The sequence below is a fragment of the Tachyglossus aculeatus genome, chromosome 11 (genome assembly GCF_015852505.1).
Source record: "Tachyglossus aculeatus isolate mTacAcu1 chromosome 11, mTacAcu1.pri, whole genome shotgun sequence".
Taxonomy (NCBI): domain Eukaryota; kingdom Metazoa; phylum Chordata; class Mammalia; order Monotremata; family Tachyglossidae; genus Tachyglossus; species Tachyglossus aculeatus.
In genome coordinates, this window is record NC_052076.1 from 53,012,584 (window position 1) to 53,040,240 (window position 27,657).

The 27,657-nt window shown below is 51.5% G+C and overlaps 1 protein-coding gene and 1 pseudogene across 2 annotated transcripts; one reads left to right on the forward strand and one right to left on the reverse strand.

Moving 5' to 3' along the window:
- Positions 1 to 2,868: 2,868 nt before the first annotated feature.
- LOC119934523 (chymotrypsinogen 2-like) lies at positions 2,869 to 26,332 on the reverse strand. Of its 2 annotated transcripts, none has more exons than XM_038754045.1 (8): positions 26,253 to 26,332; positions 7,552 to 7,740; positions 5,958 to 6,061; positions 4,867 to 4,946; positions 4,643 to 4,721; positions 3,827 to 4,007; positions 3,413 to 3,546; positions 2,869 to 3,064 (listed from the first exon to the last, which is right to left on the reverse strand). In XM_038754045.1, the coding sequence occupies exons 2-8, from the start codon at positions 7,721 to 7,723 to the stop codon at positions 2,903 to 2,905; spliced, it is 912 nt and encodes a 303-aa protein (XP_038609973.1). In that variant the 5' UTR covers positions 7,724 to 7,740; positions 26,253 to 26,332; the 3' UTR covers positions 2,869 to 2,902. The 2 variants fall into 2 exon arrangements, with proteins under 2 accessions (XP_038609973.1, XP_038609974.1); XM_038754046.1 differs by lacking the exon at positions 26,253 to 26,332 and adding an exon at positions 8,525 to 8,570.
- LOC119934524 lies at positions 17,789 to 24,385 on the forward strand (annotated as a pseudogene).
- Positions 26,333 to 27,657: the final 1,325 nt, after the last annotated feature.

Sequence of the window (27,657 nt, forward strand, 5' to 3'; positions counted from 1 at the left end):
AATAATAATGGCATTTATTAAGCACTTACTATGTGCAAAGCACTGTTCTAAGCGCTGGGGAGGTTACAAGGTGATCAGGTTGTCCCATGGGGGGCTCACAGTCTTAATCCCCATTTTACAGATGAGGTAACTGAGGCCCAGAGAAGTGAAGTGACTTGCCCAAAGTCACACAGCTGACAATTGGTGGAGTCGGGATTTGAACCCATGACCTCTGACTCCAAAGACCGGGCTCTTTTCCACTGAGCCACGCTGCTCTCCCAAGCACTTAGTACAAAGCTCTGCACACTGTAAGCGCTCAATAAATATGATTGACTGACTGAGTGGCCCACAACCGGCACCGCAGCAGAGTTAATTCATTCAATTGTATTTACTGAGCACTGATTGTGTGCAGAGTACTGTATTAAGTGCTTGGGAAAGTAGACTACAATAGACAGTGCCATTCCAGGCCCACAACATCTCACTAAGCTAGATAGCAGACATCAATATAAATAAATAAAATCACAGATATGTCCATAAGTGCTTTGGGTCTGATCTTCGTGTCTGGGGCCAGGAGCAGCGAACTTCGTCTCTGTGAAATGGACGAATGAGTAGCTGCTGCTGCCGCCGTCACATAGTCCTGAGTCTGCCCCTGTCTTTCCCCATCCCGCTCCTGGCCGGCACCTCTGGCTCCAGTGACCCCCACCGCTCCATCCTTTTTATAAAATGGTGTTTGTTAAGTGCTTACTATGTGTCATGCGTCTTTTGAAGTGCTGGGGTCGATACAAGTTAATCAGGTCGGACACAGTCTCTGTCCCATGTGGAGCTCACAGTGTAAGTAGGAGAGAGAAGGATCGAACCCCCTTCTTACACTTGAGGAAACTGAGGCTCAGAGAATTTAAGTGACTTGCCCAGTAGGCAATTTGCAGGGCCGAGATTAGAACCCAGATTCTATGACTCCCAGCCCCTGCTTTTTTCAGTAGGCCTGAGTGGAGGATGGCAAGGTACTCAATCTTATTTAGCTGCCTATGTTTGGCCGAGGGATGGGTAAGAGGAAAGGGCGACCACACGGAATATGGGCACACAGGGCACGGATTGAGGGCACACAATAAAGGTGGCTCTAGCAAACTCCTACATTTCCTAGTCCAAGTTGTGGGCCAGGCTGGGGCCTTAGACTTTGCATGTTCAGGAAGTATGCGAGTGAATTGTATATTGGTTGGAATTAGGGACCCATCTCCATATCCCCCTGCCTGAAATCAATTTTCATGTCTTTCTTCCTTGCTAGGTTGTAAATGCCTCAAGGGCAGAGATCAGTGTGGCTTAGTGGACAGAGTGCGGGGTTTGGAGTCAGAAGGACCTGAGTTCTCATTCTTGCTCTGCCAGATGTCTGCTGTGTGACCCTGGGCAAGCCACTTCACTTCTCTAGGCCTCAGTTACCTCCTCTGTGGCTCAGTGGAAAGAGCCCGGGCTTTGGAGTCCGAGGTCATGAGTTCAAATCCCGGCTCCATCACTTGCCAGCTGTGTGACTTTGGGCAAGTCACTTCACTTCTCTGGGCCTCAGTTCCCTCACCTGTAAAATGGGGATGAAGACTATGAGCCCCCCATGGGGCAACCTCATCACCTTGTAACCTCTGCAGCGCTTAGAACAGTGCTTTGTACATAGTAAGTGCTTAATAAATGCCATCATCATCATCATCCTCTGTAAAATGGGGATTAAGAGTGTGAGCCCCATGTGGGGCAGGGACTCTGTCCAACCTGATGAACTTGTATCTAACCCAGTGCTTAAGGCAGTGCTTGGTGCTTAACAAGTACCATTATTATTATTATTATTTGATCTACCAACTCTACTGTACTCTGTTGGAGGCTTGGCCCAGCGCTATGCAGACAGTAAGAGCTCAGTAAGTGCTGGGGAGTGAGCGGGATAATAATAGTAATAATAACGGTATTTGTTGAGCACTTACTCTATGTCAAGCATGGTTCTAAACACTGGGATTGTTACAAACTAATCAGGTTGGACACAGCCCCTGTTCCACATGGGGCTCACAGTCTTAAATCCCGTTTTACAGATGAGGTAATTGAGGCACAGTGAAGTGACTTGCCCAAGGTCACACAGCAGACAAGTGGCGGAGCTGAGATAAGAGCCCAGGTGCTTCTGACTCCTGGTAGAGCCCGTGCTCTATCCACTAGACCATCCTGCTGGATAGCGTGCCTGTGCTAAGCTGGGCTCTGCTCCGGGAATGGAAGGAGAAAGCTGGGGGCCAGGGTTTTGGGATGCCGCCCCTTCCCAACCATTCACAGGAGGGTGTTGGGCTGGAATGAGTCAGAACGAGAAGCAGAGAAGCAGCGTGGCTCAGTGGAAAGAGCCCGGGCTTGGGAGTCAGAGGTCGTGGGTTCTAATCCCAGTTCCGCCGCTTATCAGCTATGTGACTTTGGACAAGTCACTTAACTTCTCTATGTCTCAGTTACCCTATCTGTAAAATGGGGATTAAGGTTGTGAGCCCTGTGTGGGACAACCTGACTACCCTGTATCTACCCCAGTGCTTAGAACAGTGCTTGGTGCATAGTAAGCGCTTAACAAGTACCATTATTATTATTATTATCATTATTAATGAGAGCCAAGACACAGGAGGCATGATCCGCTGGTGGGAAGGACAAATGGGAGCATCCCCCGAGATCGATGGGGAAGGTCGAGGAAGTGACGACAGTGAACTCCAGAGAAAATGGCGATGCTGGGTTCCCTGGGTCCAGGACATACAGAAAAGATAAGGCTAAAAACTCAGAATAGAACCAGAGAGGCAAGAGGTGAGCCCCCACATCCCACCCCCACCATCACATCCACCACCGCATGAGTGTAAATTGTGTCTTTGTCTTAAACTAGTTTTTATTGAGTAACAGAAGCTGCTGCTTTATGGCTGCTGTTTGAGGCTTAGTTGTTTTCCAGGATCTCTTTGACCCAGGGCATAAGCTTGGTGACCCGGGAATACACCCCAGGGGTGGAGGTGGAGCAGGTGCCGCTGCCCCAGGAGACAATGCCAGCCAGGGTCCAGGCCCCATCCTTCTGACACACCAGGGGGCCTCCAGAGTCACCCTGTGAACACGGGAAGAGTGGGTGTCAGGCCATTCTCCCAGAGGGGCAGGAGGTAGACTGGAAACAAGTTCCTGACAAGCCCCCCTGCAAGACGCTTCTTCCTGGATCCCTGTGACTTAGCTTGGTGACCCCCTGCCTCACTGGGGGAATATGGGATGATGAAGACCGAGGGGAGGATGGGTATCTGGACACAGCAGAGAGAGGAATAGCATGGAGTGTGAGAAGATGGAGAGGAGGGGATGGTCCCCTGGGCGGGTGGAGGGGGAGAAAGGGGAGGTTTCAGGGAGGGGAACGTCCACTAGTGATCAAGGAGGAGGAAGGAGGGACAGGGAAGGGGGAAAACAGTACCATGCAGGAGGAAACACCACTGGCTCCAGCGCAGATCATTTCATCAGAGATCTTGCTGCCCCAGAACTTCTTGCATTCCTCATTGGAGAGGAGGGGCAGGGTGGCCTGCTGCAGCTTATCGGGGGTCTTGGAATCTGGAGGACAAAGAGCGAAGAGGAGGAGAAGTCAGGCCTTAAAGCTCCTTGTGGGCAGGGAACCTCTCTACCAACTCTGCTGTATTTCTCTTTCCCAAGTGCTCGGTACAGTGCTCTGCTCATAGGAAGAGCTCACTAAATACATTTGATTGATTAAATTAATGCCTCATCCTGCTCTAGGGCTCACTAGGACCCAGAGGGATGACCACATTAATTCCCAGGCCCCTCAACATGGGTGTCCCGGGCGGAGGGCGAGCCCTGGGTGGCTTTGCGGACTCACTGGTATGCTTGGTCAGGCCCCAGCCGGTGGTCACGCAGGTGGAGCCCACTTGAAAGTCGTCTCCTGAGCTGGGCAGGCACACGGGGGACACGGTATCGGACAGGTGGGCCGGGCTGGCCAGCTGCAGCAGCGTGATGTCATTTCGGATGGTGAACATGTTGAACTTGGGGTTCTTGAACACCTGGCGGGGGAGAGGGCAGGGGTAAATTGAGGCCTTGCACAATCTGAGGAAGAGGCCCTGTCCAGCGATGGTATTTACTGAACGCCTCCTGAGTGCAGAGCGCCTCACTGAGCACTGAGAAGAGTGCTATAGAGCTGCTGAGATGTGGAAGAGCACCACGGCCCTCCGAACACAAGCTTTCTAGCCCAGCCACCCCCTAAGGCTCCTTGGACATTGGATGCCCAGCTTGCCCCTTCAGATTATCTTGGGGCCCAGAGCTGTGAGAAGCAGCATGGCTTAGGGGAAAGAGCCCGGGCTTGGGAGTCTGAGGTCATGGGTTCCAATGCCTGCTCTGCCACTTATCAGCTGTGTGACTTTGGCCAAGTCACTTAAGTACTCTGTGCTTCAGTTACCTCGTCTGTAAAATGGAGATGAAGACTGTGAACCCCACATGGGACAACTTAATTACCTTGTCTCTACCCCAGCACTTAGAACAGTGCTTGGCACATAGTAAGCATTTAACAAGTACCATCATTGTTCTGTTGTTCAGTTGGCCAAAGAGTAAGGCAACACACAGTGAGCTGGGGCTCACGGGGAAACACATTTATTTTGGGCCCCGAGCTAGCCTGGGGCCAGAAGCCAGGGCCAGGCCTTACCTTGGCAATCTTCAGGACCTGGATGTCCTCCTCGTTGGAACTGTGGTCAAACTCTCCGACGATTACGAGGTGGGAGGTGCTGAGGGTGAGAAAGTAGGAACGTGAAGGGGAGAGGGGACCCCGCCCTAGTGTCGTCCACAGCCCGGGTTTGAGGGAGCCCCTGCTGAGGCTGAGTGAACACCCCATGGAGGCCCAAAGGGAGGCTGGAGGGGAATCTTTGGTACCTGACGCTGCAGTGGGCGGCGGTCACCACCCAGTCCTCGCTGATCAGGGAGCCCCCGCAGAAGTGGAAGCCAGTTTTGTCCTGTGGGAAGAAGGAGAGGGGCTCTGAGCAGAAGAGAGTGGGAGAGCTGGGGGTGGGATGAGCCTCGTCAGTGGGGGTCTGTGGGGCCACCACCTGATCACCGGGCTTGGAGTTTGGCTCGAGCAGAACTGGGCTAAAATGGGGCTTTCCCTGGAAAAGGCTCTGGGCTGGAGATACAGAGAGGTGATGGGGTTGGAGCTGTCACCACATGGCAGCTTAAAGAAACAGCATGCCCTAGTTGGTAGACCATGGGTCTAGGAGTCAAAAGGACCTCGGTTCTGATCCCGGCTCTGCCATTTAACCACTGTGTGTCCTTGGACAAGTCATTTAACTTCTCTGTGTCTCAGTTACCTCACTGGTAAAATGGGGATTAAGACTCTGAGCGCTATGTGGGACAGAAACTGTGTCCAATCCAATTTGCTTCTATCTACCCCAGCACTTAGTACAGAGAAGCAGTGTGGCTCAGTGAAAAGAGCACGGGTTTGGGAGTCAGAGGTCATGGGTTCAAATCCCGGCTCCACCAATTGTCAGCTGTGTGACCTTGGGCAAATCACTTCACTTCTCTGTGCCTCAGTTACCTCGTCTGTAAAATGGGGATTAAGACTGTGAGCCCCACGTAGGACAACCTGATCACCTTGTATCCCCCCACGTGCTTAGAACAGTGCTTTGTACATAGTAAGTACTTAACAAATGCCATTATTATTATTATTATTATTATTATTTTTACAGCACCTGGCACATATTAAGCATTTAACAGGTACTATTATTATTATTATGCCCAGGAAAGTCCTGAGCTGGAAATCGTCATTAAGGGGAACAGGGTGACAGTGGCTGCCCCACTCACTCATTCTTCCTCTGCTGAGCCGCCCGTAGCCCTGGAGTGTGCAACCAGGTTCTATTTGACTTGCAGACTGTGGCCTGGCAAAATCATCTCAGGCTGGAGGCGGGACCAGGGGCTGAACTGGGGCCTGGAGTTGGGGTGCTAAAGCCTGAGGGAGATCAAGTTCCTACCTGCAGAGACACCTGCCAGGGCCAGGAGCCGGGCACGGCATCTTCACCGTTGACGATCCTGGTGAAGCCGCTCAGGACAGGCTGGATGGCGGGCACGCCACAGCCTGTAGGCACCGAGCAGAGGCATCAGGGCTGCCTGTGTGGGTCTCAGGGAGATCACCCTCCTGGGCAGGGGCAGAAGCTGAGGCTGGGGAAACCCAGGCACCCTGCCAGTATCTCTAGGGTGGAACATTCATGGGACCACCAGGAAATTGGGCCCTTCCCGCTGCAGGGGACAGTGTGGCGACCAAACCCTGAGCCTGCAGAGACTAGCAAAGGCTCTCTACATCTGGTCACAAAGAGACCACCAACCCCCCCACCCCGTCCCCGTCCTAGTGGGACTGGAAACCCCCTGAGATGCTGGTACAGACTCCTCCAGCCCAGGGCTCTTCCTTCCCTCGATTGCCAGGCTCCCGTGAACTTCTTTTGCCCCTTTTCTGGAGCTCCACCCCGAGCCTGCGAACCCCAGCAGTGGCCTGTCTTTGCCAAACAGGTCTAGCACTTTAGCTGAAGATGCTGCCAACATTGGCATCACCCCCCCCCGACAGCCCCCACTGGTTTCTGTACAGCTTGGGCACATACGCAACAGGATTTCTTTCTGCTTGACTTAGCCTCACTGCTAGCAGGAAAACCTGTTACAGGTGCCTGCATGAGGAAAACCTGCCAAGCTGAAAAAAAACAGAGAAAGTGAGCAGTTCCCATCTGTTTCCTAGCCTGGGCATTGTCTAGAGAAAGTGATCAGTTCCCATCTGTTTCCTAGCCTGGGCATTGTCTACCAGCCTCATTTTCAATAGACAAAAAGGGTCTTGAAAACTAGAGCTTTTTTTCACAACTCAGCCCAGCAGGGCTGGCCTGGACTACAGTGGGCTCTTGAAGACAAGGTAGCAAGCTCAAGGGATTGTTTCCTCAGGTGAGCCATTTGATTGTTGCTACCCTGGGTTGCTGAATGTCTGGTCCTTCCCCTTTGTGTCCATCCCGATTCCGCCAACTGACAGCTGTGTGACTTTGGGCAAGTCACTTAACTTATCTGTGCCTCAGTTACCTCATCTGTAAAATGGGGATTAGAGCTGTGAGCCCCCCGTGGGACAAACTGTTCACCTTGTAACCTCCCCAGCGCTTAGAATAGTGCTTTGCACATAGTAAGTGCTTAACAGATATCATTATAATTATTATTATTATCTCTAACCTGGACTCTAAATCCTATTCTGACTCTACTCTGACCAGCAACCTGGGTCAGGGGATCTGATGCCCTGACACTTGTCAGTAAGGGTTAATCAGCGCTAACTTTGCTTAGGCTTTGAGCATTGTCACGCCTTAGTTAGAGTGAACATTCTATTTTTAAGCAATGTTTCTCCTCAGAGAGACAGGCCTTTGGGTCCTGCCCCAGCCATATGTGGCCCTGAGTCCTACCTTCTCTTCACGTTTCATCCGAGGACCAGAGAACCCCCTGGCTTTCAGAGGAGGGCCAACCAGCTCCGTTAAAGGAGAAGGTGCTAACTAGACATCCAAGCCTCGGAATCTCCCCCACCCTCATCCCAGTAGATGGAAATCTTACCAAAGGAGGAGCCGACGAGGGCGAGACAGGAAAGGAGCCACAGGAACGCCATGGTGCCGCAGACTGGGATGGGTGATCCTCCGACCGGGCCGGCCCTCCTTATATGCAGCCAAATCACCAATTGTGGGCCGGCCTGGTGCGCTGTGTTCCTCACCGACCACAGTGCCAGCATCTCTGCTATCTGGAGACCTTGGGGTGAAACGCGAACACTTGTATTTGCCTTTGATTACTTACTGACATTCCGAAGTGGGCCAGGGCCCAGCTCAAGGCCAAGAAAGGGAGCCTGTCCCCAGCCCTGGGACAACGGCAGCTGCTGCCCTTAAACTCAGGTGCAGTTTGGGGACCACCCTCGGGACCAAGTCCAGAACAGCAATCACTTCTGCCCACCCCGCCTCTCGGCCCGGAACCATGCTTTCTGTAGTTTCCCCAGTGCTTAGTACAGTACCTGGCACATAATAAGTGCTTAATAAATACCACAATTATTATTATTAGTATTATTATTTTCCAAGTTCTTATAGACCCTCTGCCAACTACTGATACTACCTGTGACTCCCATTCCCTTACGCCCTGGAACTCCCTGCGGTATTATATCAAAACCCCCACCCGCTGCCCCATCCATCTCCTCCTTCCAGGTCAAATCATTCCAACAACCGCTTTTAACAATTTTGTCTCTACACCGTTCCTTAGCACTTACGCAGAGCTCACCTCCTATTCATTTGCCCTTATTTTTCTATTTATCCTTCCCTTTTCCTGTTATTTGCAGCTGTAACTGTTCTTTCTCCTGCTCTCCCTCTTTGTAAATCTGCATCTGTAAGGCTCCCTCATTACACTGTAAGGTCTTCGAGCTCCCATACTTGGGCCGTAGTCTTTCAAGTGCTTAGTACAGTGCTGTGCCCCTACCCAGTGCTCAGTAAGTACTACTGATTGTACTGGCTCCTCTGTGATAGTGGGGAGGCCAGACAGATGAGCTGACCTTGTGGATAGGATGAGAAAACCTCTCCAAGCCTTCTCCTGGGCCAAGCACCCCAGAACAGAGACCCAGGCTACAAAGCAGAAGCTTCTTCCTGCTCTGATTTGTCTTAGACAGGGGCCCCTGGCACATGATGCTCTGCTCTAACTTCTCACAGGTTGTGGCATTTAGTAGATGAAAAGGAAGACTGCTCCTTTTAGGGAACTGAAAAAACACAATTCCCTTCCCTCCCTCCCCACCGCCCCAACCCCTCACTTTCTGGCCTGTTGGGCAGCCAGCAGGAGGTAGCTGTCAGGAGTTAAAAGATGGGGAAATAGATGCAGCAGTGGTTTGAGGTTGAAGTTGGAAACCTGACCAAGGCAGCAGGCCCAGCTGCAGGTTTAACTCCATAAGTAACTCAGAGCAGCCCAGCAGCTGTAGCCTCTTCTTTTCTGGGTTGAAGAAGGGTGAGCCACAAGGACGTTAGTGGCAGTGGAAGACCAAGGGAGCTTACGAGTGGTTTTGCAGACACAGACAGACATCTAACACTGCATCAAGTGGAAACTCTTTACCATTAGCTTGAAGGCAAGCAACTGGCTCTCTCCCTCCCACTTTTAACTCACTAGTTTCCTACTACTACCCACTCAGCACACTCTTCTCTTCATTCATTTAATCATATTTATTGAGCACTTACTGTGTGCAGAGCACCGTACTAAACACTTGGGAAGTACAAGTCGACAACATATGGAGACGGTCCCTACCCAACAACGGGCTCACAGTCTAGAAGGGGGAGACAGACAACAAAACAAAACATATAGACAGGTGTCAAAATTGTCAGAATAAATAGAATTATAGCTATGTGCACATAATTAACAAAATAAATAGAATAGTAATAGAGTAATCTGTAAAAATTTATACAAGTGCTGTGGGGAGGGGAAGGAGGTAGGGCAGGGGGGGATGGGGAGGAGAAGAGGAAAAAGGGGGCTCAGTATGGGAAGGACTCCTGGAGGAGGTGAGCTCTCAATAGGGCATAAAAGGGCTTAAAAATATGGAATGCTTCACGAATTTGCCTGTCATCCTTGCGCTGTATTGCCAACCTGCTCTCTGGCCCTCTATCTCAACTATCTTGTTCCCAAACCCCCGCTCACATCCTCCCTCCAGCCTGGAACTCCCTTCTCTTCGACATCTGACAGTCCACCACTCTCCCCACCTTCAAAGCTCTCCTAAAATCTCCTCTCTTCCAAGAGGCCTTCCCTAACTAAGCCCTCATTTACTCTACCCACCCTCCCCTCTGGATTGACTATGAACTTGGCCATCTAGCCCTTAAGTTCTGAGATACTCACCCCAGCTCCACAGCCCTTATATACATAGGACTGTGTCCAACTCAATTTGCTTGTATCCACCTCAGCGCTTAGTACAGTGCCTGGCACACAGTAAGCGCTTAACAAATATCATCATTATTAGCATTATTTATTCATTCATTCAATTGTATTTATTGAGCGCTTACTGTGTGCAGAGCACTGTACTAAGCGCTTGGGAAGTACAAGTTGGCAACATCTAGAGACGGTCCCTACCCAACAGCGGGCTCACAGTCTAGAAGGGGGAGACAGACAACAAAGCTAAACATATTAACAAAATAAAATAAATTGAATAAATATGTACAAATAAAATAGAGTAATAAATACATAATTATGTATTTATAGGGATGAAATGGGGATGAAGACTGGGAGGCCCCCCGTGGGACAACCTCATTGCCTTGTAACCTCCCCAGCGCTTAGAACAGTGCTCTGCACATAGAAAGTGCTTAATAAATGTTATCATGATTATCAATCAATCGTATTTATTGAGCGCTTACTATGTGCAGAGCACTGTACTAAGCGCTTGGGAAGTACAAATTGGCAACACATAGAGACAGTCCCTACCCAACAGTGGGCTCACAGTCTAAAAGAATCAGCGCTTAGAACAGTGCTTTGCACATAGTAAGAGCTTCACAAATACCACTATTATTATTCTCTGGGCCTCAGTTCCCTCATCTGTAAAATGAAGCATTAAATCCTTATACTTTTGTATTTCCCCTTCCCGTGATATTATTTTAATTTCTGTCTTCCACTGAAAACCGTATTAGTTCACTGTGGGCAGGGACTGTGTCAACCAACTCTACTTGTATTTTCCTGAGCATTTAGTACAGTGGTCAGCACACAGTAAGGACTCAAATGCGACCGATGGATGGATGGATTGCAGCTGGTCTGAGAGGCAGAGTGGGCGGCCCCAGGCAGGAGGGATGGGGCCAGGAGAAATATGCAACTTTCCCTCTGTAGAGGGCAGTTGTGCCTTGCTCTTCGGCTCCCTGAATCTAAAAATAATAATAATAATAATGATAGCATTTATTAAGCACTTACTATGTGCAAAGCACTGTTCTAAGCGCTGGGGAGGTTACAAGGTGATCAGATTGTCCCACGGGGGGCTCACAGTCTTAATCCCCATTTTACAGATGAGGTAACTGAGGCCCAGAGAAGTGAAGTGACTTGCCCAAAGTCACACAGCTGATTTGAACCCACAGCCTCTGACTCCAAAGCCCAGGCTCTTTCCACTGAGCCACGCTGCTTCTCTATCTACAGGTCTCTATCTCTCAACTCTAGGCAGAGAGAGACAAGGCCTCAAGAAGGAGACTTGGAGGGAGAAAGAAATCAAAGAGCATAATAATAATAATAATGGTATTTGTTAAGCGCTTACTATGTGCAAAGCACTGTTCTAAGCGCTGCGGGGGGGGGGGGGGAATACAGGGTGATCAGGTTGTCCCATGTGGAGCTCACAATCTTATTCCCCATTTGACAGATGAGGTAACTGAGGCCCAGAGAAGTTAAGTGACTTGCCCAAAGTCACCCAACTGACAAGTGGCGGAGCTGGGATTAGAACCCATGACCCATGACTCCCAAGCCCAGGCTCTTTCCACTGAGCCATGCTAGCAGTATTTATTGAAGCAGCGTGGCTCAGTGGAAAGAGCCCGGGCTTGGGAGTCAGGGGTCATGGGTTCGAATCCCAGCTCTGCCACATGTCTGCTGTGTGACCTTGGGCAAGTCACTTAACTTCTCTGGGCCTCAGTTACCTCATCTGTAAAATGGGGATGATGACTGTGAGCCCCACGCGGAACAACCTGATCACCTTGTATCCCCCCAGCGCTTAGAACAGTGCTTTGCACATAGTAAGCGCTTAACAAATGCCATTATTATTATTATTGAACACCTACTCTGTGAAGAGCACTGAAGTAAACCCTTGAGCAAGTACAAAAGAATGATTAAACCTGCTCCCTACCCTCAAGGAGTTTACAATCTAGTGGGAGGAGTAAGATGCTAGAAAAGCAGCAGGGTGGAGAGAGCATAGGACAAAGAGTCGGGAGATCCAGGTTCTTATCCCTGCACCACCTTTTGTCTCCTCTGTGACCTCGAACGGATCACTTAACTTCCCTGTACCTCAGTTTTCTCCTCTGTGGTAATGGGGATTGATTAACTGCATTCCCTCCCCATTAGAATGTGAGCCCCATGTGGGCAGGGACTGTGTCCAATCAGTTAATCAATCGATGGTATTTATTGAGTCCTTACTGTACTAAGCCCTTGGGAGAGTACAATAGCGTGAGAAAACTGATTCCTGCTCTCAGGGAGTTGACAATCTAGCAGGGGAGATAAAGCTCAGGTAGGGGAAGTGAGTGAGTATAAAGGTATGTACTTAAATGTTGTGTGTATAGTGGGGATTGAATTTCCAAGGGCATTTGGTAGGTCAAGGAGTATTGAGTGTCTATATGCAGAGTATTGTGTTAAGCCCTAGAGCAATTAGGGGGATAAGGATCAACTGGAAAAATGGTCTGGTTTCAGGCAAATCCTGGCCAATCAGGTGGACATCCACAAAATGGTAGCCCTGTGACATCCTCACGCTGTGCTGGATGCCTGCAAGACACGTGACTTAGTACAATCAATCAATCAATCGTATTTATTGAACGCTTACTGTGTGCAGAGCACTGTACTAAGCGCCTGGGAAGTACAAGTTGGCAACACATAGAGACAGTCCCTACCCAACAGTGGGCTCACAGTCTAAAAGGGGGAGACAGAGAACAAAACCAAACATACTAACAAAATAAAATAAATAGAATAGATACGTACAAGTAAAATAAATAAATAAATAAATAGACTAATAAATACGTACAAACATATATACATATATACAGGTGCTGTGGGGAAGGGCAGGAGGTAAGATAGGGGGGATGGAAAGGGGGACGAGGGGGAGACATCTTGGAGAGAAGTACAGACATCTTGGTAGTCCCGTGTCTGTATGGGCTGCAGTGTCGTCGTCCCCCCCACCTGAAATTCTGCTCTGAGCTGAGCTGCCTCTCCTTCACCCCGATCAACCCACGCTGCCAGCTGACTGGCCTACTGGTGCCTGGGAATGGAAGCGGCCCCCAACCCAGTCGAGCTCTCTCCCTCTGCAGACTCATTTTCCCTATGAGCTGAAAGGCTGAGCATTTATTTTGTCCAGTCCCGTCCCACCCAAGCCATAGGGACCTTCCTCTTCCCCCTCCCCTCCCCCCCATGCCTGCACCTTATCACTTCCTCCAGGCTCCCCCATCCTTGCTTATGCATTTTAAGGAATTTCACCTTGACAGCTTAATTCCACTCACAGCGTCAGATCCTGCTAAGGGGAAGGTTTCCTTGAACCCATTTTAACTCATGTCCTTTCTTTCCATCCCCAGCTGTCCCCTTGGGAAGCCCCTGCTCTGACGTCTAGGCTGGAAGTCTGTGCCTCATCCCCCTGGTAATAATAATAACAATAATAATAATGCTGGTATTTGTTAAGCGCTTTAGTAATCAGGTGGACATCCACAAAATTGTGACCATGTGAGATCCTCACGCTGTGCCAAGCACTGGGGGTGATGCAAGGTAATCAAGGTTGTCCCAAGAGGGGCTCACAGTCTTAATCCCCATTTTACAGATGAGGGAACTGAGGCACAGAGAAGTGAAGTGACTTACCCCAAGTCACACAGCTGACAGGTGACGGAGGCAGGATTAGAACCCATGACTTCTGGCTCCCAAGTCTGGGCTCTTGCCACTGAGCCATGCTGCTTCTCTAGGCACTGGAAGCTGGGACAGGGGGCAGGGGAGCCCTGGGGTAGGGGGATGAAATAGCCGCCCTCTGCAGCAGCCCACTTCCTCTCCCTCTAGCATTCTTTCCAGAAAGGGAAGCTGCTAGTTGCACTCAGTTAAATATGATTGATTGATTGATTGATTGATTGAGATGAAGCTTGTTATGGGCAGGGAATGTGCATGCCAATTTTGTTGTATTGTACTCTCCCAAGAGCTTAGTAAAGTGCTCTGCACTTAGTAAGCACTCAATAAATACCATTGATTGATTGAGCAAAATGATGCATGCTGTGTTCCACCTATCCCCCCTACTTCCCAACCTGGAGGAGAAGGAAGCAGAGGGGCTGGACCACCTACAGCGGTCCTTCCCACCCTCCCTCCATCCCTGCCTCCCAGTCTCCCTCTGACTGAAGTTGGATGGGGGCTAGGGAGACAGGTCTCCATCTGGAGCAGGGTGGAAGAAGCGCTCAGTACAGTGTGCTGCACACAGTAAAGCACAAAGCGCTCAATAAATACCATTAACTGATTGCTGACAGGAGTGGAGTCAGAAAGACTCTGCCCTGGCTGGATGCCAGATGTCGGGTTAATCCACAAAATTATCTGTAGCACAACAACGGACACGCCTCCTGACATCTCGGCCCGGGTTCCGGGCCCAAGGAAAATTGCAGGCTCAGACCACGCGACCCGGGAGCGTTCTTGCAAGCTGAGGTGCAGTATGCAGTAGCTTGCAGGATGTTACAGCAACATTCTATTTTTCTTCAGGATTTTTCATTCTGGAAGTTCAGTGTATTTTGCAGGCCCACGTGAGAGCTATTTGCTTTGGTGGGAGGCAGAGATAGAAGATATTTGATCTAGAAAAGCCTCCCAGTGGCCTCTGATATTTCTCAGGACTTTGGGACAAGTGATAAATGCTTGGGCAAAGTTCCTCTCTCTCTCTCTCTCTCTCTCTCTCTCTGACTCTATTTTCTCTCCATAATTTTTTAGGAAGCCACGGGGATAGGGTGGTGTTTTTTCGAATTTCCACCCCACAGGGGTGGGCAGCCCATTTTGCAGTTAGCCTGCGGGTCACTGCTAGTCAATCAGCCAGTCAATTGTATTTATTGAGTGCTTGCTGTGTGCAGAACAATGTACTAAGAGCTTCGGAGAGTACAATATCACAATAAACAAGCCCATTCCCTGCCCACAACGAGTTTATGGTCTAGAGGGGGAGAGTGATACAGGAGTGTTACAGCATGGTCTAGTGGAAAGAGCCCAGGCCTGAGAATCAGATGACCTGGGTTCTGATCCTGGCTCCATCAGTTGTCTGCTGTTTGACCTTGGGCAAGCCACTTCACTTCTCTGGGCCTCATTTACCTCATCTGTAAAATAGAGATTAAGACTGTGAGCCCCATGTGGGACATAGACTATGTCCAATCTGATTATCTTGTATTTACCCCAGTGCTTAGGACAATGCCTGGCCTATAGTAAATGCTTAACAAATACTATTAAAAAAATACTAAACTGGATCAATCAGTCAATTGGTGGTATTTACTGAGCATTTACCTTGTCTAGAGCAGCGTACTGAGCTTTTGGAAGAGTATAAGACTCGTTCCCTGTGCACAGTGAGCCTGCTGGCTAGAGATTGTCTAATATCCAGTATAATCCATCAATCAATCTAGAATGTATTGAGCACTTACTATATACAGAGCACTGTGCTAAGCATGTGGGAGAGTACAATACAGTAGTTTATCATAGTTTAGTTTATTATTTTGGATGCTGACCCTCTGCCACTGTTCGTGCCACCGCATTCCAAAGCTAAAGATGAGGTTCTAGAGATCTTATGGACCCAGGAGGGGAAGGCCATGGCTCTGAAGCAATGTGGGGGATCAGGATCACCCAGAAAAGAAAATTTGGGAAGATTCTGGCCAATCAGGCCAACATCCACAAAATGGCAGCTATGTGACATCCTCAGACCATGCTGGGGGCTGGCTTAACAGGTGAGCCATCTCGAGGGGCCCATGTCCACACGGGTTTCAATAGTCACCTCTTGCTGGGAGTGCTGCTCTCAGCTGGGACACCTCTCCTCCGCCCAGCCCAGCCCACCATCCTCAGCTGGTGGTGATCTGAGCAGGTGTGGGGCAGGTGCGGGGCTCTGAGACAGTCGCCATCACCCCCAGCCCCACCTTCCTTCCAGAACTGTGGAGTGGGAGGAGGAAGAGGAGGAGAAGGAGGAGGCAGTGGACTCAGTGAAGGTAAACCCACAGGAGCTGGGTCAGGGAGTGGGGAGGGCAGTAGAGATAGCGAGGTTCTGGAAGAGATCTGGCTGGGCCCCCTAAAGGGAAAGCAGCTTAGGCCTCTTTCAACTTGGCTATTTGCTAAGCCCAGGAATCTTCTCCGTCCCTCTACCTCCCCTCCCCGTGCCCTCCTCCTCCATCTCGTCAACCCAGCTCTGTTCCCCAGAAGGAGTTTCTCCCAAGGAATCAGAACTGCAACACCTTGAAACCTGTCTTCTAGGATGTTTTCTGGGCCAGGAGATGCCTTTCTCAGCCAAGTGTGAAACGAACGGCTGAGACGCCCGTTGTTGCAGCAGGGATAAGGGGCACCCTAAGCCGATGCTTAGCGGTGACTCTGCTAGCCATCCTAGTCCATTGTGCCTGAGGGAAATACCATTGCAGGCCACCCGGGTTACCTGACTTCCAGCTTCCCTTCTGCCCATATGGAGAATGGACCACTTACCTAAGCGGACAGTCTCGGCTCAGAAAGCAGCTGGCGAGACTAGCGGAGTTCCCTGCACCACACCGTACTGTCAGCACTGTCTCAGCTGGTCAGTGCTTGCTCTCTGAAACACTGGACCCCCAAGACGCATGTGATGTCACCCCCGCTCCGGTGACAAGCAGGCTGTCACTCAGCTACCATTTTGCAGGAATCAGCTTGTGGCAGCTGGAACGGGAATGCTTCTCTGAGATATCCAGACCCCCGCACTTCGCTCCAGAACTTCTTCTCTCCCTTCCCCGGTAGGGGTGAAGTCCTGCATGGCAACAGAGCCTCAGAACTCGGAGGTAGGCTCAGTTGCCGGAAATCTGGCCGTCCCCATCCTGAGAGCTCTGGGAAGTCCTGGTGTCAGATTTACTTAGGAAGGTGCCCTCTAGCCATGGGGGAGCAGAGTTTCCTGAGCCTCAGCTATGGCCTTGAACAGATTGAGGCTTGGCAGAGGCGCCCATGAAATTACACACGTTGCGCTGGGTATGTAGCATAACGAGATGATGTCACAGCTTGGGCCAGAAGTGGAGCACCCCAACCCTTTCTCTCCACTGTAGTAAGCACTTGGAAGACTATACTAGAGGAAGCAGACATGATTCCTGCCCTCCAAGAATAGCGTGGCCTAATGGAAAAAACCCTGGAGGTTGGAGGACCTGGGATCTAATCCCAGCTCTGCCATGGGACTTCAAGTCATTTCATATCTCTGGGCCTCAGTTTCCTCCTCTGGAAAATGGGGGTTCAAAACCTGTTTGCCCTCCCTCTTAGACTGTGAACCCCGTGTCAACAGGCACAGTGTCCATTCTGTATCCACCCCAGCTCTTAGTACAGTGCTTGGCACTTAGTAATTGCTTAACAAATATCTTCATTATTACAGTCCAGTGACATTAAAGTAATGATTGTGTAAGGATCTCCCAGGTCCTGACTTGGGTGTCAGCTGACCCCAGCTCTGCTGGGATAAAACCTTGTCTTGCTTGGTGCCCCTGACCCCCTGCCTCAGTGGGTCTGACTGTGCCAGCCAACCCCAACCCCTCTGTGTCCCTGGCTGCCCTGAAGCTCCCTGGTTAGCTGGGAACTCCCCACCCCTATCTCTCCACCCCCAGCTGGCCCGAGGCTCCCCAGCCCCATCTCTGCTCCCCATGCTGACTAGGAGCTGGGCATCAGCTGAGATGGTGGGCCAGCCCAAGCCTGCATTCCTAGGTCCTTGTGGACTTCGTCCAGGGCAACAGGTGAAGGTTTCCCAGTGTTCCCGGGCCCGGGTTGGGCCCCCTCGGGAGGCTGAGAGCTGACCCTTGGAGAACTCTGCAGCCAAGGTCTCCCGATAACAGACCAAAGAACACGCCCACTCCGACCAACCCTTCATAAAGAGCTGAACGGAGCTGAACGACCCCACTTTGGGGCACTCATCCCAGGAGGTGGCACCATGGCATTCTTGGGGCTCTTCTGCCTCGTCCTCATCAGTGCCTCCTATGGTAAGGCCCCAAGACCACCCCTCCAGCCCGGGGGGCAGCAGCTCACCGAGATGGACGGTGCATGGCCAGTCTCCCCCCCCCCCCCACTACCCAACAAAGGAAGCCAAGTCCAGAAGAAAGGCCCAGGGGGCAACAGACCGGGGCTCACAAATCCAATCAATCAATCATCAATCAATCAGTTGTATTTAAGGAGTGCTTACTGTGTGCAGTGTGCTGTACTGAGCCCTTGGAAGAGTAGAATATTGCTTATAACACAATAGGTAGACACGTTCCCTGCCCACGACGACCTTACAATCAGCGCTTTGAACAGTGCTTTGCACATAGTAAGCGCTTAACAAATGCCATCATTAGAAAGGGAGACAGTCATTAATATAAATAAATAAATTACCGATATGTATGTAACTGCCGTGGGGCTGAGGGAAGGGTAAAGGCAGCAAGTCAGGGGGCCACAGAAAGGAGTGGGAGAAGAGGAAATGAGGGCTTAGTCTGCGAAGGCCTATTGGAGGAGATGTGCTTTCCATAAAGCTTTGAAGGGGGGAGAGTAATTATCTGTAATAATAATAATGATGGCATTTATTAAGTGGAGGTTACAAGGTGATCAGGTTGTCCCACGGGGGGCTCACAGTTTTAATCCCCATTTTCCAGATGAGAGAACTGAGACCCAGAGAAGTTAAGTGACTTGCCCAAAGTCACTCAGCTGACAATTGGTGGAGCAGGGATTTGAACCCACGACCTCTGACTCCAAAGCCCAGGCTCTTTCCACTGAGCCACGAGAGGGAGGGTGTTCCAGACCAGACCCTCTCTTGACCCCATCTCACCTTCTAGTTATCGTCCCATATCCCTCCTACCATTCCTTTCCAAACTCCTTGAACGAGTTGTCTACACGCGCTGCCTAGAATTCCTCAACAACAACTCTCTCCTCGACCCCCTCCAGTCTGGCTTCCGTCCCCTTCATTCCACGGAAACTGCGCTCTCAAAGGTCACCAATGACCTCCTGCTTGCCAAATCCAACGACCCATACTGTGTCCTAATCCTCCTCGACCTCTCAGCTGTCTTTGACACTGTGGACCACCCCCTTCTCCTCAACACGTTATCTGACCTTGGCTTCACAGACTCCGTCCTCTCCTGGTTCTCCTCTTATCTCTCCGGCCGTTCTTTCTCAGTCTCTTTTGCAGGCTCCTCCTCCCCCTCCCATCCTCTTACTGTGGGGGTTCCCCAAGGTTCAGTGCTTGGTCCCCTTCTGTTCTCAATATACACTCACTCCCTTGGTGACCTCATTCGCTCCCACGGCTTCAACTATCACCTCTACGCTGATGACACCCAGATCTACATCTCTGCCCCTGCTCTCTCCCCCTCCCTCCAGGCTCGCATCTCCTCCTGCCTTCAGGACATCTCCATCTGGATGTCCGCCCGCCACCTAAAGCTCAACATGTCGAAGACTGAGCTCCTTGTCTTCCCTCCCAAACCTTGTCCTCTCCCTGACTTTCCCATCTCTGTTGACGGCACTACCGTCCTTCCCGTCTCACAAGCCCGCAACCTTGGTGTCATCCTCGACTCCGCTCTCTCATTCACCCCTCACATCCAAGCCGTCACCAAAACCTGCCGGTCTCAGCTCCTCAACATTGCCAAGATCCGCCCTTTCCTCTCCATCCAAACCGCTACCCTTCTCATTCAAGCTCTCATCCTATCCCGTCTGGACTACTGCACTAGCCTTCTCTCTGATCTCCCATCCTCGTGTCTCTCTCCACTTCAATCCATACTTCATGCTGCTGCCCGGATTATCTTTGTCCAGAAACACTCTGGACATATCACTCCCCTCCTCAAAAACCTCCAATGGCTACCGATCAATCTGCGCATCAGGCAGAAACTCCTCACCCTGGGCTTCAAGGCTCTCCATCACCTCGCCCCCTCCTACCTCACCTCCCTTCTCTCCTTCTACTGCCCAGCCCGCACCCTCCGCTCCTCCACCACTAATCTCCTCACCGTACCTCGCTCTCGCATGTCCCGCCATCGACCCCCGGCCCACGTCATCCCCCGGGCCTGGAATGCCCTCCCTCTGCCCATCCGCCAAGCTAGCTCTCTTCCTCCCTTCAAGGCCCTGCTGAGAGCTCACCTCCTCCAGGAGGCCTTCCCAGACTGAGCCCCTTCTTTCCTCTCCCCCTCATCCCCCTCTCCATCCCCGTCTTACCTCCTTCCCTTCCCCACAGCACCTGTATTTATGTATATATGGTTGTACATATTTATTACTCTATTTATTTTACTTGTACATTTCTATCCTACTTATTTTATTTTGTTGGTATGTTTGGTTCTGTTCTCTGTCTCCCCCTTTTAGACTGTGAGCCCACTGTTGGGTAGGGACTGTCTCTATGTGATGCCAATTTGTACTTCCCAAGCGCTTAGTACAGTGCTCTGCACATAGTAAGGGCTCAATAAATACGATTGATTGATTGATTGATTGACCAGTGACAGAAGTTTGTGGCCAGACCAAGATAGAGGTACAGTGAATAGATTGACATTAGAGGAGTGAGGTGTGCGGGCTGGGTTGTGAGAGGGGAGCAGCCAGCTGAGACAGGAGGGGGCAAGGTGATTGAGTGCTTTAAAGGCCCAGTTGAATAGCTCAGGGGACTGAACATAGGAGGCCTGTGAGTAAGCCAGGATACTGCTAGAAACCACTCAGAGAGCTTGGCACTCTTGGGCGAGCCGAGATCCCTCTTGGGCGTGAGTCTGGGACAGTGCTCCCTCTCAGAAGCCGTTTCAGTGCAGCGCTCCCCATCAAGGAAGGCCTGGTATAGTGCTCCTTGTCCGGAATGGGCCAGTACTCCCTTAATAAACGCTGTTGGTGACAGTGATGGTCAGACTCCTGCCTAGACAACAAACTCTGACTTTCTCCAACTCACATCTAAAGAAAAAGTTTCTCCTGCTGCCTGGGAGAGGAGGGCCAGCAGTAAGCCAGAGGAGTGGGGAAGCACCAGAAGCTCAGCCATGGGAGAGGAAGTGGCCAGGGCCAGAGGCCTGCTCCCTGCTCCCCAGGACCCGGGTGGCTTTGGTCAGCCAGCCCCTCCGGCCTGGCTCTGGCCACGGCTTCATTGGTGATCCCGGGGTGCTGCAGTGGTCCACCCCCAGCAGAGGTGGTCCCCAAACTCACTGATCCCGCAGGGGGATGGAGACTGTACCCTGAGTGGGAACCAAGTGCCCCGACACCTTGACTCGATGCCCACAGGCTGCGGTGTGCCCGCCATCCAGCCCGTCCTGAGTGATCTTGCCAGGATTGTCAGTGGTGAAGATGCTGTCCCGGCTCCTGGCCCTGGCAGGTGTCTTTGCAGGTAAGAGTTCAGCCTCCCCTCAGGCCTCCCTTCAGTCCTGCCCACCTTTCACGCCTTCTTCCCTCTGTCCCAGGCCGGGCACTGACCTGGCTGCAAAACCCCAGGGAACCAACTTTGAAAGCAGGGGCAGGAAAAGCCTCTGGCCTCCTCATTAAGCCCCCTTGCCCAGCTGCTTCCCTCACCAGGGCCTCTCTTCCGACCCCCTCACCTGGCCCCCAGGTAAAGACAGGAGAAGTATGAGGAGCCCAGCAGAGCAAGGCAGCCCCCCAGCCCGACTCCCAGATTACTGCCTTCCGCCCCGGTCCGAGATGAAGCAGCATGGCTTAGTGGGTAGACCACGGGCCTGGGAGTCAGAAGGACCTGGGTTCTAATCCTGGCTTCATCACTTCACTTCTCTATGTCTCAGTTACCTCATCTGTAAAATGAAAATTAAGGCTGTGAGCCTCATGTGGGACAGAGACTGTGTCCAACCTGATGAGCTTCTATTTACTCAATCAATCAATCAATCGTATTTATTGAGCGCTTACTATGTGCAGAGCACTGTACTAAGCGCTTGGGAAGTACAAATTGGCATCACATAGAGACAGTCCCTACCCAACAGTGGGCTCACAGTCTGAAAGGGGGAGACAGAGAACAGAACCAAACATACCAACAAAATAAAATAAGTAGGATAGAAATGTACAAGTAAAATAAATAAATAAATAAATAAATAGAGTAATAAATATGTACAACCATAGTCCAATGCTTAGAACAGTGCCTGGTGCATAGTAAGCACTTATCAAATCAATCTATCAATCAGTCGTATTTATTGAGCGCTTACTGTGTGCAGAGCACTGTACTAAGCGCTTGGGAAGTACAAGTTGGCAACATATAGAGACAGTCCCTACCCAACAGTGGGATACCATAAAAAAAACATGCCCAGAGAGCTTCCCCAGCTCCAAGCTCCATGAACCTGGACTGGTGGTCCTCCGTTCAAGACTGTTAGCCCGCTGTTAGGTAGGGACCGTCTCTATATGTTGCCAGCTTGTACTTCCCAAGCGCTTAGTACAGTGCTCTGCACGGAGTAAGCGCTCAATAAATACAATTGAATGAATGAATGAATGTCCCCGGCAGATGAGGTGTCCGGGTTCTTTCTCACCTCCCCAGCTACAGACCCAATGCCCCCGAACCCTGGCCATGGCTGTGCCTGGCCCGGCCCCAACTCTTGAAGCCATCTTTGGGCCAACCATTTCCCCAGTGTTCTGGCCAAGGGCTCAGGTCCCCCACAGCAGGGACCATGGCAGGAACTGCAGCTGTGCCCACCCCCACTGGATTGTGGTTTGCTCTGGTCAATGTCCCAGCGGGCTCCAGGGCTCTGCTGGGGATCTCCTGGACTCCAAGTGCCTTTCCCAGGGTGTCATAGGTCCGATCCTGTCGGATGACCAGTGGTTCTCTGCTCCCGCGCCCCTCAGGACAAGACCGGCTTCCATTTCTGCGGGGGCTCTCTGATCAATGAGAACTGGGTGGTGACTGCTGCCCACTGCAGCGTCAGGTACTGGGCGGTGACTACTGCCCTGTAGGCTTCCCCGCATCTGTCTGCCCTCGGGAGTGGTCAGGCAGCACCTGTGGCTCGGTCTCCACTTGCGATGACAATGAACAAAGACCCTGAAGTCCTTAGACAGGAGCAATAGCCAACCAGACATTTCGGTTGGAGTGGCCCCTGGGCGGCCAATGGGGTTCCCTGCACGGTCAGTGGTGTGGCCGATGGTCATTCAGAGATGTGGCCCTCATTTGGTCAGCAGAATGGTCCCTGGGTGGTCACTGGGGAGGTCCCAAGGTGGCAGAAAAGAGGGCAGCCCCCACCTCTCACCTCCCTGTCCCTGCTCTGCCACATCTGCCTAGAATGACTCACCTCGTGGTCACTGGAAAGTTTGACCATGGCTCCGATGCAGGGGACATCCAAGTCCTGAATATTGAGAAGGTCAAGCAGGGGAGGGCAGGGGAGCCAGGGAATGGGAAGAGCTGGGGGAGTACACGCTGGCCGGGCCCTGGGGTTGCCTGGCTGGTTACCACCCATCCTCATCACCCCTGATGCCACTCCCCATCACCCCTGCCAAGGCTCCCTCTACTCCTAACGCTGCTCCCCCCACCACCACTCCCCCCACCCTTGCTTCCCCTCACCCCTTCCCCCACTCCCTCCCACAGGTGTTCAAGAACCCCAAGTTCAACTCGCTGACCCTCCACAATGACATCACCCTGCTGAAATTGGCCAGCCCTGCCCGCCTCAAGGACACCGTGTCCCCTGTGTGCCTGACCCAAGCCGGCCAAGAATTCCCTGCAGGCTCCACCTGTGTCACCACAGGCTGGGGCAAGACCAAGCACAATGGTCAGTGCTAAGGCTAGTCCTGGGGGAGCTACACCCCGTGGCTCCTTTCCCACACCTTGTCTGCCTCCTTCCAGCCCTGGTAATGCCCAAGAAGCTGCAGCAGGCTGCTCTGCCCCTCCTGTCCAACGATGAGTGCAAGAAGTTCTGGGGCAGCAAGATCACTGATGCTATGGTCTGCGCCGGAGCCAGTGGTGTTTCCTCTGCATGGTACTGTTACCCCCACCCCTGCCACCCTGTTCCACCACCTCCCTTCACCTACCACCCTTCTCCCCCAGCCCCCCAACACACAAACACCAGGGCCCAGGATACTCGCACCGGTCGATGGGGCCCCTGCTCCCAAAAGGCGCTGGGATGTCATAGCTCTGTCCCGTCGTCCCATTTCCTCACCTGAGCCCCCCATTCCCAATCCTCCCCACTGTCTTCTTTTGAGTTCTTCCCATCAGTCTTATCAGGCATCTTCTCCTGCTCAGTGGGTGAGTCCCCCCACCTCAGCTCCTCTCCCTCCTTCCTGTTGGCCTTCGTCCCTGACCCCTGACCCCTTACCCTTTTCCAGGGGAGTGAGGAGGAGTGAGAGGTGGCCCCAGGGAGGAAGTAACTGCTGTGTTTTTTGGCCCTGGCCCAGCAGACTGTTGCCAGGCAGAGTCTCCTGCCCCTGTGGGGAGGCTTACCTGAGACCCTCTGTCCCTCTGCATCTCCAGGGTGATTCTGGTGGCCCCCTGGTGTGTCAGAAGGATGGGGCCTGGCCCCTGGTGGGCATTGTCTCCTAGGGCAGCGGCATCTGCTCCACCTCTACTCCTGCCGTGTATTCCCGGGTCTCCAAGCTCACATCCTGGGTGCAGGACATCCTGGCTGCCAACTAAATCTCCTTTGGCAGTGCCAGTGCGGGTGGTGGTCTCTGTGTGAAACCCCAATAAATGTAGTGGTGAGGCAGCAGCTTCATGTACTCTGTGTGTGTGTGTGTGTGTGTGTGTGTGTGTGTGTGTGTGTGAGTGAGTGTCTGTGCCCAGAATCTCATGCTTATCCCTCCACTCTGAGTGGGATGCCCTCCCACAACCTTCCCCCACCACACATGAACCCCTTTCTCCCCCTAATAATAATAACTGTGGTATTTGTTAAGCGCTTACTATGTGCCAGGCACAATTCTAAGCACTGGGGTAGATACAAGCTAATCAGACTGGACACAGTCCCTATCCACTGTGGGACTCACAGGCTTAATCCCCATGTTCCCCCTTGGTGTCACCCTCGACTCCGCTCTCTCGTTCACCCCTCACATCCAAGCCGTCACCAAAACCTGCCTGTCTCAGCTCCGCAACATTGCCAAGATCCGCCCTTTCCTCTCCATCCATACCGCTACCCTGCTCATTCAAGCTCTCATCCTATCCCGTCTGGATTACTGCATCAGCCTTCTCTCTGATCTCCCATCCTTGTGTCTCTCCCCACTTCAATCCATACTTCATGCTGCTGCCCGGATTATCTTTGTCAGAAACGCTCTGGGCATATTACTCCCCTCCTCAAAAATCTCCAGTGGCTACCAATCTGCGCATCAGGCAGAAACTCCTCACCCTGGGCTTCAAGGCTGTCCATCACCTCGCCCCCTCCTACCTCACCTCCCTTCTCTCCTTCTACAGCCCACCCCGCACCCTCCGCTCCTCTGCTGCTAATCTCCTCACTGTACCTCGTTCTCGCCTGTCCCGCCATCAACCCCCGGCCCACGTCATCCCCCGGGCCTGGAATGCCCTCCCTCTACCCATCCGCCAAGCTAGCTCTCTTCCTCCCTTCAAGGCCCTACTGAGAGCTCACCTCCTCCAGGAGGCCTTCCCAGACTGAGCCCCTTCCTTCCTCTCCCCCTCATCCCCCTCTCCAGCCCCCCATCTTACCTCCTTCCCTTCCCCACAGCACCTGTATATATGTATATATGTTTGTACATATTTATTACTCTATTTATTTATTTATTTATTTTACTTGTACATATCTAGTCTATTTATTTTATTTTGTTAATATGTTTGGTTTTGTTCTCTGTCTCCCCCTTTTAGACTGTGAGGCCACTGTTGGGTAGGGACTGTCTCTATATGTTGCCAACTTGTACTTCCCAAGCGCTTAGTACAGTGCTGTGCACACAGTAAGCGCTCAGTAAATATGATTGATGATGATGATGATGATGATGATGATGATCCAGATGAGGCAACTGAGGCACAGAGAAGAGATGCGACTTGCCCAAAGTCACACAGCACACAAATGGCGGAGCTGGGGTTAGAACCCAGGTCCTTCTGGCTCCCAGGGCTGTGCTCTATTTACTAGGCCATGCACACATTTCCCCTCTGCCCCAAATCCATGGCGGAAACAAGTTCCGGAGGGAGATAGCCCTGCCCGGCCTGTGGCCCTGGGAGGAGGGGATGAGTGCAGGAGGATCTTGAGGAGCAAAATGCCTAAGGGTCATGTCCCATCTGTCTCCCCTGAGGCTCCGTCTGTCTTTCCCCCACTCTCATTCTCCCCTCCTGCCCATCCCTCAGACAGTGGGCACCACGGGGCAGCACAGGGGCCTCTGGGGTAAGAATGAGTGGGACCCGGGCTTTAGAAAGAGTTCATTCAAGGGAGAACCATCCCAATATCAACTGCTGACCCTTCCCAACCATACCATCTACGTCAGGTCTACATGACCCCCCAGACTTACCGTCCATACCAGGTCTACATGATTACACCAGGTCTGCATGACCTCCCCACCCTTACCGTCTACATCAGGTCCGCAAGACCCGGGCTCTTCACAGGCAATAGAAACAGTCACTCTTCGGGGGTAAATCCACTTTGAAATGACCTGCAGCTTCATCAAGTCAAAAATATGGATACATCCCTTTCAGCTTTATAAATAGCTTAAATTATACTGTCCACAGATGAGAGGCAATGAGTAAATCTGCAGGAACAACTGACGGTAGCAAGTTCTTATATAACATCTTCCGAGATGACTAACTCTCTCCCCAAAATTGCCCAGAAGTCTCACTCTGTAGAAGCCATCTTATTTAATTTTGACATAATATCTCTAAACTCTCACCAAAGTTAAAATGCCTGAGAGGAAGCCCCCTAGCATGAACAAAGTTGAAGGGCGGCTGCCCCTCCTCCTCCCTGCCTGAGTCTGTTTAGCCTCTGCTCTTGGGTAGGTTGTGAGGAAAGGCTAACTGCAGGATAGACCTGAAAGCCCAGGCCCACACGGCCACCTTGGCAGACTCTGCCTCGGAGATGGTGTCTTCCCTTTAGCGGACTATGTTCCAAGGGAAAGACTGAGTTCTTTGAAGTGGTTTTCAAGGGCATCATGATCCCCCCTTATCCTCTGCTCCTCCTCCCTTCCCTATCACCCCCATTCCCTCCCTCTGCCCTACCCCTTTTCCCTCCCTGCAGCACTTGTGTATATTTGTACATATTTATTACTCTATTTATTTTTATTAATGATCTGAATATAGCTAGAATTCTATTATTTATTTTGATGGTATTGACACCTGTCTACTTGTTCTGTTTCACTGTCTGTCTCTCCCTTCTAGACTGTGAGCCTGTTGTTGGGTCAGCCTTCCCAGACTGAACCCCCTCCTTCTTCTCTCCCCCTCCCCATCCCCCCAACCCTACCTCCTTCCCCTCCCCACAGCACCTGTATATATGTTTGTACAGATTTATTACTCTATTTTACTTGTACACATTTACTATTCTATTTATTTTATTTTGCTAATGTTCTGTTTTGTTGTCTGTCTCCCCCTTCTAGACTGTGAGCCCACTGTTGGCCTAATGGAAAGAGAAGGGGCTTGGGAGTCAGAGAATTTGGGTCAGAGGAGCAGCTTGGCCTAGAACTTAGAGCACGGGCCTGGGTCATGGGTTCTAATCCCCACTCCACCACTAGTCCTTCTGTGTGACTTTGGGCAAGTCACTTAGCTCCTCTGTGCCTCAGTTCCCTCATCTGTAAAATGGGGATTAAGACTGTGAGCTCCATGTGGGACAGGGACTGTGTCCAACCCCAATATCTTGTATCTACCCCGCATTTAGAACAGTGCCTGGCCCATATTAAGCACTTAACAAATCCCATTATTATTATTATTACTATTGTTATTATTTGGGTTCAAATCCCAGCTCTGCCACTTGTCTGCTGTGGGAC

Coding starts and splice junctions, on each gene's coding strand:
- LOC119934523 (XM_038754045.1), bottom strand. CDS start 7,723: ATGCTGGCACTGTGGTCGGTGAGGAACACAGCGCACCAGGCCGGCCCA. Junction 4,947..5,957: donor CCTGGCAGGTGTCTCTGCAG/GTAGGAACTTGA, acceptor TTCTTCCCACAG/GACAAAACTGGCTTCCACTT. Junction 4,722..4,866: donor GCCGCCCACTGCAGCGTCAG/GTACCAAAGATT, acceptor TCTCACCCTCAG/CACCTCCCACCTCGTAATCG.